The 11259-nt window shown below is 33.8% G+C and overlaps 2 protein-coding genes across 2 annotated transcripts; one reads left to right on the forward strand and one right to left on the reverse strand.

The window, feature by feature from the left end:
• The first annotated feature begins 1356 nt into the window (after positions 1-1356).
• Positions 1357-4785, forward strand: LOC112734390 (BTB/POZ domain-containing protein DOT3). Its single transcript, XM_025783689.3, has 6 exons — positions 1357-1667; positions 1854-1923; positions 2331-3220; positions 3380-3653; positions 3729-3857; positions 4221-4785. Exons 1-6 carry the CDS (start codon positions 1528-1530, stop codon positions 4596-4598), a joined length of 1881 nt encoding a protein of 626 aa, XP_025639474.1. The 5' UTR covers positions 1357-1527; the 3' UTR covers positions 4599-4785.
• Positions 4786-7407: 2622 nt separating this feature from the next.
• Positions 7408-10840, reverse strand: LOC112734391 (UDP-N-acetylglucosamine transporter ROCK1). The gene is made up of 7 exons (XM_025783690.3): positions 10495-10840; positions 9848-9896; positions 9530-9756; positions 8800-8998; positions 8567-8710; positions 8071-8145; positions 7408-7767 (listed from the first exon to the last, which is right to left on the reverse strand). Exons 1-7 carry the CDS (start codon positions 10608-10610, stop codon positions 7600-7602), a joined length of 978 nt encoding a protein of 325 aa, XP_025639475.1. The 5' UTR covers positions 10611-10840; the 3' UTR covers positions 7408-7599.
• Between the last annotated feature and the right edge of the window lie 419 nt (positions 10841-11259).

An 11259-nucleotide genomic window follows, 5' to 3' on the forward strand; every position in this document is an offset into this window, starting at 1 on the left:
ATATATTATTCCGTGTTTATTACATAAATAATAAGTTTGGTGCAGAGGCAGGACGGAAAAAGAAAGGGGGCAAGTAGTGACTTGGTCTTTACTACCCTGTAATTAATTATATATGGGATATATGCTTAAAAAAATAAAAAATATGTAATTTAATAATTTTATATGTATTATTTTGTATATATGATGAGTTTATATTTTGATTATTTTATTTATTAATAATTTTTACTTAATTAGTTTAATATTATATACTCAAATGTTTATATATATTTTTTAAATTAGTTTTCATAAATTCATTTTATATTTATTTTTAAAAAAATTGTTTATTTTTAAAAAATTTGTTTATTTTTTTAATAATATTAAAATATTAATATATTTAATATTATATTATTATATAGAATATTAATAACAATTTACATTGTTATATTTTAATAATCACATAGTATATCTTAGATTTTTTTTTTGAAAAATAAATATTCTATCTAAGTTACTTTTATGTAATAAAAATATAATAAAAAATAATTAAAAAATCATCTGAATTCGATCTCTTTATATTAAAATTTTTAAATTTGTTTCTGTACAGAGATAAAATATAATTTTTATTAGAATTTAATTTCATGTAATAACACTCTAATAGTGTAGTTTTACTTTTACACAAATATCTATTTAGGCATTACCATATTATAAAAAATAAATAATTTATTAATCTATGTTCACTGTTTATGTTCGCGTATTAAACTCTCTCTATTAAAGTCACCAAAAAAAAAAAAACTCTCTCTATTAACAAGTAGTATGTACAATGATCCACTTTAAGTCTTTAAGTACGCTCCTTTATCTACAAGGAAATTGCTGTACTCTTTGCCATCTGAAGTTCCCTTGTTGCCGGGGAATCATGTGATTATAATTTATAAATGCAGTAAACAAGTTATATATTCCAAGAAAGCTTATGAATTATGATACAGATGTCCATTAACTTATGAGCCACGACCCTCTACAGCAGCAGAAGAAATAGTTTGTACGGTCCTAGGGGGACACATCATGGCCCAATATGGGAAAAGGCCAGGTTTATCATATCCAATATGATTTGACTTAATCACAGAATTTTTGAAGTAACTGAATTCAAGATTAAGTTTGTTTTTAATTTTGGTATAGTTAGTTATTTATAGTTTTTATCCCTGTAATTGATTTGGTACAATAATTTCCAAGAGTGAGTGATATTAACAAATCTAGGTAAAAATAAATCACACCTAGACTTAGTGATGTGTATAGTTGCTGAATCGTAATTCCTTCATATTAAATTATTCATATATAACCATGTTTTGACAGAGTCTTAAGAAGGAAAGAAACAATCCAACAACCGTTATAACTATAGCCCCACACAGCCACAATGACCACATATTCAATTCTTAGCATTAATGTGGAGTGTAGATATAAGCATATAACATATCATTTAATCATCACAATGAAGTGTCTAGTGTCTACTCTCTATCCTAAGTACACTGCAGATTGCAGATATCTAAAAGGATCAGAATGAAGCCTCTTCAAGTGACACAAGCACAACAAGACCCTCAGAGTCACACCGATTGCATTGATCAAGCTTCAGACAAAAGCATAGTAGTTCCCAACAAACATGTCACAATAGCTGATAGCTTCAAAGGCGAACATTCATGGTACCTTTACTATTACAAATAGTAATACTGTATCTATAGTTTAGGCAGAAGAAAAAAACAGTGCTAACAGTATTTGTATTTGTATGTACAAGTGAATTTACTTTTTTTTTTTTATGTATGCCTAAGTATAGTTCAAAATTCAATCACTCCCTTGTGATTTTCTCCCCTATATTTGGGCTTTTACAGGTTCATCACTACTCATATCCCAACAGACTTTTCAATTCAAATCCAAGAAACCACCTACAATGTTCACAAGGTACAAATAAACATCATAGATTGGTTTAGACCCAAAAGGAATAATAATAAGAAGAAAAAAATAGCATAAACAAATGTTGCTAATAAATTTTCCCTCTTATCTGACCTATGGTTTGGTTCAGAAACATTAACACTATCAGCAGTAATCTTTTTTACCAGTCTTCATCTCCATAAGTGCACAATTCTACTACAGACATTAGACAGCTAATAACCATTCTTTTCTTCATAGTATGGGTATTTTGGATTGTCTTTTTTATTTTTATTTTTTCTCCAAACCCTTTGGGATAGGAGAAAAAGAATTGCCCCAAGTGAGAAAGAAGAGAATATCAGATTAAGAATCCTCCTTAAAAGAAGACCAAACAGTAGGAAACACTAACAGGGGACACTAACACTAATTCTCTGTAACAGTTCCCATTGATATCAAAATGTGGCTACTTAGGAAGATTGGAAGTCCAGCCTTTGATCTCGAATTCTGGCAAGGAGCTCAACCTCGAAAATTTTCCAGGTGGATCCAAGACATTTGAAACAATTCTAAAATTCTGCTATGGCTTCCCTATAGATTTCAACCCAGAAAATGTGGCTGCACTGAGATGCGCAGCGGAATTCCTAGAGATGACCGAAGAACTAGAAGATGGAAATCTCATTTCCAAGTCTGAAGCTTTCCTAACATTTGTTGTGCTCGCTTCATGGAAAGACACCATCACTGTACTGAAATCTTGCGAAACTTTATCTCCATGGGCTGAGAACCTCCAAATTGTCAGAAGATGTTGTGATTCCATTGCTTGGAAAGCTACTAAAGATGAACTCACTTGCGAAGATGCAGCGCCTAATCAAGAGACCTGGTGGTTCAATGATGTAGCCGACTTCCGCATCGATCACTTTATGCGGATCATTTCAGCAATAAGGGCGAAAGGAACTAAACCAGAGATCATAGGTAAATGTATCATGCAGTATGCAAAGAGATGGCTACCAGGAATGGATATGGAGTTAGAAGGAATAAGAGGATATGGTCATGGAAAAAGTAGCCTAGAGTTCAGTATTTTTACTGGGAGAAAGAAAGAAAGCACAGGACACAGCAAGGATCAAAAGACAATTATTGAAAACCTAGTCAGCATAATTCCCCCTCAGCAAGGAGCTGTGTCATGCAAATTTTTGTTGCAGATATTAAAGCTGGCAAGGATGTATTCTGTATCGCAAGCTCTGACTTCATACCTGGAAAAGAGAATTAGTATGGTTTTGGAAGATGCTGAGGTGAATGATCTTTTAATTCCAAGATATCAAAATGAAGAAATGGCCAAGTGAGTATGCAGCCATTTCTTTTACACATAGGCATTAATACACAATGACAGTTCCAACTCTGCAACCCCATACACCAAAAGAATAACCCATTTTTGTGAAAACAACCAGTGACACTAATTTTTGTATTTTGCTTTTTCCTTTCTTTTTCCCTTTCCTAGCATGCCTAATTCTTCAGATGAATGCACTATGCACGACGTAGATGTAGTGCAACGAATTGTGGAATACTTCTTGATGCATGAACAACAGCAAATGCAACAGCAACCAAAGTTGGGGAGATTTAACATTAGCAGGCTCTTGGACAATTACCTAGCTGAAATTTCAAGAGATCCAAATCTTTCAATTACTAAGTTCCAAGTTTTAGCTGAATTACTACCTGAAAACACTCGAACATGTGATGACGGTCTATATAGAGCCATTGACACCTATCTCAAGGTCATCAATCCAACTCTTAGTTTGTGTTACAGATACAAAGTATTTTATGTTCTGATATTGACATGTTCTGTGCAGACCCATCCTTCACTGACAGAACATGACCGTAGAAGACTATGCAAAACAATGAATTGTGAGAAACTCTCACTTGATGGGTGTACACATGCTGCACAAAATGATAGACTGCCTCTAAGAACAGTTGTACAGGTTAAGTTTACAAGAACTCTAGAACTTGATTTTCAATTCCTTCGTACTCATAGCCTACACTTCCATTGCAAAGATTAAATTCTCTGAACATTGCAGTAAAACAGAATTGGTTTGTTAGAGCAGTTTAAAGAGAAGAAATGTTGACACATGAAATAATCATTGCATTACAATATTCTACAGTTAGAACTAAAGATTATCAAGTCCATTTTCATTAGATGATTGAATTCAACAGTATAACACACCGGAACCGGTTCAATTCATAACTATGCATGCTATCTAATATAGTTACAATCAAATAGAATATTTTAGAGCCAACATGACCGGAGTGATGGCTGTCATCTGAACACTACACAAGTCATGCAGGTTCTATTTTCAGAGCAAGTAAAGATGAGAGCCACAATGCAAGAGAAAGAGCAAGAACAAAGTGGAATTAATTCTGAACAGGATGAAAACCAAACATCTGCAAGTATGGACATCAAAACACTCAAATCAGAGCTTGAGCATGTAAAGTCCAAGATGATAGAACTGCAGAAAGACTACTTCGAATTGCAACGGGAGTATGAAAAGTTGAACAGCAAGCCGAAAAATTCAACTGGCTGGAGTTTAAATTGGAGGAAGATTAAGAACTCATTTCATGTAAAACCAGCAGGAGATGAAATTGGAGATGAACAGGATGTAACAAAGTCACCAGAACCTGTTCAACAAAAAGGAACCCCTAGAAGAAGGACCTCGATGTCTTAAAGTATTTCAACAAAAGAAGAAAAAAATCTCTTGTGAGAAAGACTTCTCTAGCCATTTTTTGTATGAAACATATAGATTAAATTATGTACCTAAAATTATTATGGACTCCGAAGACAGAAGTTCCTTGATACTTGCATACACAAACAAGTAATAGATGCTTAATAAGAAAATGAAATTACTTTCTGAATCCATTGCATCAATTATCCAAGTTCATGGACTTCAAGGACATAGTTTATTGAGCATTAAATCATTAACTCATATTTAGCAACAATAGAAGATGAGTTCAAAGGAAAAAAAAAATTAAAAAAACTAAAACTCCATATCTGCAGAAAAATGAAGCTGGAGAGGGAATAATGTTTGCATTCGTAATATAAGCACTATGCAGTTAAATTGGAAACATAAATAACCATACTATCTGCTTTAATACTAAATAAATTCCTTCTAGCTGCTGCTGATTATATATATTTATATAAAACAACAATACTTCATAACTTAAATTCCCAGGTGTTACATTATTATGGCATGCATATATTGATGAGCATAGAATATAGAAACTTGAAATATATTCATTCCTGATTTACTTAAACATCAATGTTGATGAAACAAGGATGCCCATTTGAATTCTAAACAAAGTTATGAGACAGGACCACATAATTCTGGAGATACGGTGGTCCAAAAGAAAATGACTCCTCTGAATATTACGAATGTACTATACAACCTTGGATCAGGGGCGGTGCTCAGGACATGCCTGGGGCTCCCCCCACAAAAACACACAAAAAAAAAAAAAGTAATTTTCATACATAAGTTCTTAATTTTCTAGTTTGGGCCCTCCCCTTGATTTTTTTTTTTCTTTTTTTGCCTCCTCTGAAGTTATATTTTCATGTTGCCCCCCTTCAAATAAAACCTCTAGCTCCGCCCTGCTTGGATCTCAGGTGAAATATTTGTTTGGCTTTTCCAATCCATGATTTGAGTGTTGTTTGCAAGTTGGGATTTTATATAGAAAAACGGAAAAGCGGCAGAGCTTGAAGAATAAAGTGGACTCACAATTGCTCTTCAAGAGTGAAAAATCTTTTCAAAAAAAAAAAAAAAAAAAAACTTTTCTTCCCTTTCTTCTCTTGTAAAACCTCAACTTACAAACACTGAAACACATCAAATATAGGGGAATCTGATCTTACTTCTTAGTGCTAGTTTGATATAGTTTGTTGTTCAAATGAAAAATAATAAGAAAAATAACTAAACAAATCATTGAATAGCATAATCCCAATCAATCATTAAACTTCACCAAAAATCAATGCACTATTCACATGTTTGGGAGAACTTATCAGTTATCACAAGCATTGAAAAAGAAGAACCAAAAGGAAAAAGTGATCACAACAGAAGAACATTGAAACCAGTATATAGTTGCTCCAAATGAAAGCTGGCTATCACTGCAAGGTCATCATCTTCTTGTTCTTCTTCATGTATTCGTCATGTACGATAGTGGCAGGTGAAGGATAAAAAATGGGGTAGTTGGAAAGTGGGTTCTTGAGGGTGACGTAGGCCTTCTTATAATCGGGTTGTTTCCAACCAAGGATTCACCTTTTGCAAGCCAAACACGCTTCGTTTTGCCCTTCATGTTCAAAGTTCGCACCTTTTGAACCTCCAAGCCGTAGAAAGATTGGAGCAACTGCTTAATTTCGAGCTTCGTAGCTGAAGGGACCGTCTTGAACGCAATTTCGTGGACGTTGTTGGTGTTGTTTGAGGAAGTGGGTATAAGAGGAATCAGAGGAATGTTTAGAACATGTGCCATGATTTCTTTTTCGATTTAACCCTTCGGTTCCGTTGCCGATAATCCCAATCTGCCTCTGTAATTCAATTCCAACTACAACTGCGCGCTTTCCTTAAATCCCTGCTTAAAACCTTCTTCCACTTACCAGTTACCTTGTACCTCCTCATAATGCTGAAAGATGCGGGCCCGATCACCAGTTTTGTTTGAAAACAGGGCCTAAGACTAGAAGAAAAAACCCCAAATACTACATTTCTTTGGGAGCATCGTAGCCCCTCTGCTGTTTTTTTTCCTCCGGTAGTTTTCGGCCCGGGCCCGGCTTGCAGAACTGAGTCCGGATTACGGAGTTGGCCATGTAATGTACCCAAAAAATTGCATGGAGTTGGCTCCTCCATGATGAAGCAGCTTGTGTAGCCCAAAAGATTCTAGTAGAGTTTAATTTTGATATACTAATAAAAGTTTTATGAATTGTTCAGTGATATTTAATTTTTTTATAATTATTCAAATTTTAAATATAAAAAATAATTATTTTAATTAATATGATAATACGTCATTAGGAGCACGTATAAAATTATTTATACAGAGAGTACATTAACATTAACTTCTTATTCTTTACCTTGTTTTTGTTATATAAACCTTAATGACTCATTGGCATTTGGCAATCCCTTACTTCCTCTGCGTACAAACCTCTTCACTGAAACATATGTAGTATGTCAAATCATTGGATTTTAATAGGGCTGAATGACAGTTGATGGAGGAAAACATTCAGCTATCACAACTCACAAGAACATATTAAAACTTTGGATCAGTCCGTCCTTATTGTCCATGCATTGCAGCACCATGACAAGAATTATAATATTTCTGTTTCACTTGGGGGAAAATAATTAAACAGTAAATTATTTCTTCGTAGTTTTCTTAATCAAGATTCATGAAAGGTAACATAGCCATTGGTTTTCACTTTTTCTATGGATATATATCGAACAGGTGACCACACCGTCAAAAAAAAAAAAAAAAATTGAACAGGTGACCAAAATGATTCCCTCATTCAAGAAAGTTCAGGGATATTTAAAGAAGAGAGCTCTGTATTACATAGTAATTCTACTTGAGACCGAGACGGCCTTCAAAAGAATGTTTGCCTTCTATCATTTACAATATGCTTACAGATATTCTGGAATAACAACATAGTGTAAGTGGGGGAATTAGTAAATAACTTTCCCAAACTCTGGTGGTCAGATTTTATGATTCCTTCTTCTTAATCTTAATCTGGTACGGGTATTTCTGGTATATTGAGATGCTACTAACCACTATTGGAAGAGCCACAAGGCAATACATTGAAGGTGGTTCTCCTTCGAATAAGAACTGTAGCAATGCTGTGACAAGTAAAGCAGAAACGATGACAAAACCCTGCAACCACATTGAATTAGTGTCATCATTACTAACCTTTGAACAAAATAGACAATATATGAAGAGTTTCATCCTAATATATTCCAGCCTATCCTTTGTAAAATTCTCATCATGTTCAGCAAATCCAAAGTTCATCGATAAGTTTTTGTTGCTAAAGTAGCAATTACTCAGTTAATTACAATAGTTTTGTGCGTTTACTGCCTCTGCCTATCCACCAATAGCAGTATAAAAGTATCGTAATGTATTAATGTTGCAAACTAATGACAATGACCAAGTACCATCTAATCACTATGTCAAACTTACCTTTCTAACACCACCAGCATGACTTGTAACTAAACCAACGAGAATTCCACCAACGGCATTGAAAATTACTGGTATCTGATAAATAAAAAAAGAATGTTACTCTTTTTTTTGCTTTTTAAAGTTGTCACACATCAGTAATAAAAAAATGTTACTCCCAAAATGTTACAATCACCTTACATATTGAGTAATTGCTTGGAATAAGAAACTAAAAAATTCAACTTATGAATGCGCAAGTGCAATTATAGTAAATACAGTAAAACAAAAGATTAGTCATCCAATAGAATCATAAAATAAATAAATAAATATTTTCCCAAGCATAAAGATGTATGAATATCATATCTTGTTCATAACTGATCAAGGCATTCAATAAGCAGCTGGGGAGTGGGGACATGCAGTACAATCAACAGTCAAGGGGATATTTTGGATTTCTCTATCTTTTTTGATATGAAATTCTAAGTATTGTAAGACAAAAGTCATTTATCAGTAAGAACGTTACCAGGGTTAGAGGAGTCCAAGCATAAAAGAACCCATGTTTTCTTATAGCTTCCCCATCTGGAGATTTCAAAGTACTGGCAAGCAGACATAGACTCCCAACAATGGACATTTCTATTGTCATCAAATATGATGAGTGCTTCTTAACCTGTAATGCAAGGAATAGAAAGGATTAATATAAATATTCATTAATGTAGGAAACTGAAGTCAGGAAAGAAAATTGAAATTATGGATGACCTGAGATGCCCATTGACACAAGGCAGAAGCTAGTCCAGATAGCACTGAAGCAACCAACACAGGAACAATTCCATAAAACAAAATTTGATCTGCATGCCCACCAGTAGAGTCTTTGCTAGAGCCTTCGCGAATGCTTAGAAGAACTGCTGCAACTATTAACAAGAACAAGGCCCCAATTTGCTGAATTGATTGTTTTTGCCTGTACCACCCAATAATCAGATACCTCATACACCATAAACATTTTTTTATTGTATTTGATAAAACACCATAAAAATTTATCTAGAATTCTAGGGTGAAAGCCATAAAATAAATCTGACACAGAAGTATTGAACATGATATCAGTACTTCGGTAGGGACGTAGGGTGGTGCTTCCATATAAGTTAAAACAAAAACCCTCAGATTCAGTAAATGTCTTAAAACTATTGCAGTGAGAATATCATTGATCTGCTTCAACAGTTCTAATCATAAAACACAAACCAAGCAGATAGTAAGCAATTATGAATATTCACTAGGTATATATTTTACATAGCACTATATTTAGGTAGTCATTGATAGAGCAAATAATTCTAAATTTGAAGGCATATTTAGTATCGATTCAGCAGCTATTGAGTTAAACCACATACTTGACAGCATAGATAAAAGTGAGCATCTCTACTTATACATTTGAATAAGTGAGTTTTCTCAGACATAGCCCAAATATTAAGGATGGCAGGTAACTGCAGGATCATACCTCAGTATTAAATAAGTAAAGATTGCAGTGAAAAATATTTTTGTCTGATTGAGTATTGAAAAAGTGAGTGAATCGAGATTCCTGTAAGAGATTTGCAACAAACTATTTTGCAGTGCATATATAGCTGCAGGAAGTCCTGATGCAGTCAATGCGCCAACCAATGTCCACTCTTTATATGCTCTTCTCAGACTACCTTCTTTTGCCATGAAAAATAAAGCACACACAACCTAAACAGAAGGTTAAAGAAATGAGTTTTTCCCCCAATAAGAGAACAAGGGAATAGTACCGGCTTTCTAATCAAGACAGTTCAAGAGTTACCTTTGCAATCTCACATGTCAAAACAGATGAAGTCACAATAACCTCACATCTGTGGGAAGAGGGGGAAAAAAGTTAATGAGACATGCTTCACATGATCATTTTCAACTAAGTTGTTAACGAATTAGTTAATGCACAAGGAAATTTATGGATAAAGATATTAAAATCAATAATACACAATCAGAAGCACTAACAATTTAAGAAGATTATTTTCCCAACCGAATAATATATATCAGAATTGAATCATAAGAATAAATCCTGCGAGCAAGTAAAATATTTAAGTTAAATAATATTGGATCCCCGCTTCTGGACAGAAACCATGCTTTTGGACCTAAGAGCACTTCCATATTCTAGCGTTTAGCATCAATAAAAATACAAACAGATACAATACAAAAGGGGTCTCGTCTTCTAAAACCCATAAGAACATTTTTCTTCTAATTTATACTAACTCAACAATTGCAATTCCTCTAATGTAGATCCTTCTGTCACAAGAATCGACTTCCCTGTGTTATTTGCGAGAGTTCTCAAAATAAACGGTTAGCGATGGTAACTTCAATTAATTAAAGGCGCGTCGTCGTAGCGGCAAAAAATTGAGACGAAATTGAAAAAACTATAAAAAATGAAAATTGATGAACGCAGATCAAAGGAACCTGATGAAACGTTTGGAGATCAAAGGCTGTGCACCGTACTGGAGAGTGAGAAGGAGGGAATAGAAGAGAACTCTGCCATTCATGGCTTGCGAAGATTGGGTGGACTTTGGCGCCATTTTGACTTAGATGTCCCCAGTTCCAAATATCTTCAAAGTTTGAGAATCGTTTGCGGCTGCCCTATGCAGTGCCCAGAAAACGACATCGTTTTCCAGTCTACCGGGTCGAGGTTGGGGTAGGTGAAGGGAGAATTGCCGTACGGACGAATTCTCCCTTATGCGTTAACGGGTCTGCCTTCCGTCAAAAAGTCCAGATTAAAAAAGGAAGACGCCGTTGAAATATTATTTATGGTGAAAACTAGAGTGCAATATATTTTATGTAAAATTGATAGCTGAGAGTCGTTAGATGATTTGACCGATTTGACTAAATTTTCATTTAACAGTTTTTAACTATAACTTCACATGAAATCGACTGCACCTGAGTTTCCACCATTATCTATAGAATGTAAAAAATAAATAAAATGTTATAATAGACTAGAACTATTAAATAATTTGATTGATTTAATTAATTTTTTTATTTAATAAATTTTAATTATTAACTTTATATAAAGTTTATTCTATTTGAATTTTTAACCCAAAAAAAAATATTATTCAGTCAAAATGACTATATGCATAAATAGTGGAAATAATTGATTACAGACAACCTTTTTCTTTATTTAATAGTTTTTCCGTAATGTGAAATAATAATTTATAGGAAAATGTTATAGGT

Source organism: Arachis hypogaea, chromosome 3 (genome assembly GCF_003086295.3).
Source record: "Arachis hypogaea cultivar Tifrunner chromosome 3, arahy.Tifrunner.gnm2.J5K5, whole genome shotgun sequence".
Lineage (NCBI taxonomy): Eukaryota > Viridiplantae > Streptophyta > Magnoliopsida > Fabales > Fabaceae > Arachis > Arachis hypogaea.

Bases quoted from the DNA above. Each gene is read 5' to 3' on its own strand.
- LOC112734390 (XM_025783689.3), top strand. From the start codon at position 1,528: ATGAAGCCTCTTCAAGTGACACAAGCACAACAAGACCCTCAGAGTCAC. The intron at 3,221-3,379 runs GTGAGTATGCAG...TCCCTTTCCTAG, and splicing joins CAAAATGAAGAAATGGCCAA to CATGCCTAATTCTTCAGATG. The intron at 3,858-4,220 runs GTTAAGTTTACA...CAAGTCATGCAG, and splicing joins CTCTAAGAACAGTTGTACAG to GTTCTATTTTCAGAGCAAGT.
- LOC112734391 (XM_025783690.3), bottom strand. From the start codon at position 10,610: ATGGCGCCAAAGTCCACCCAATCTTCGCAAGCCATGAATGGCAGAGTT. The intron at 8,146-8,566 runs GTAACGTTCTTA...TTTATTTATCAG, and splicing joins CTTGGACTCCTCTAACCCTG to ATACCAGTAATTTTCAATGC. The intron at 7,768-8,070 runs GTAAGTTTGACA...ATGTGGTTGCAG, and splicing joins ATGCTGGTGGTGTTAGAAAG to GGTTTTGTCATCGTTTCTGC.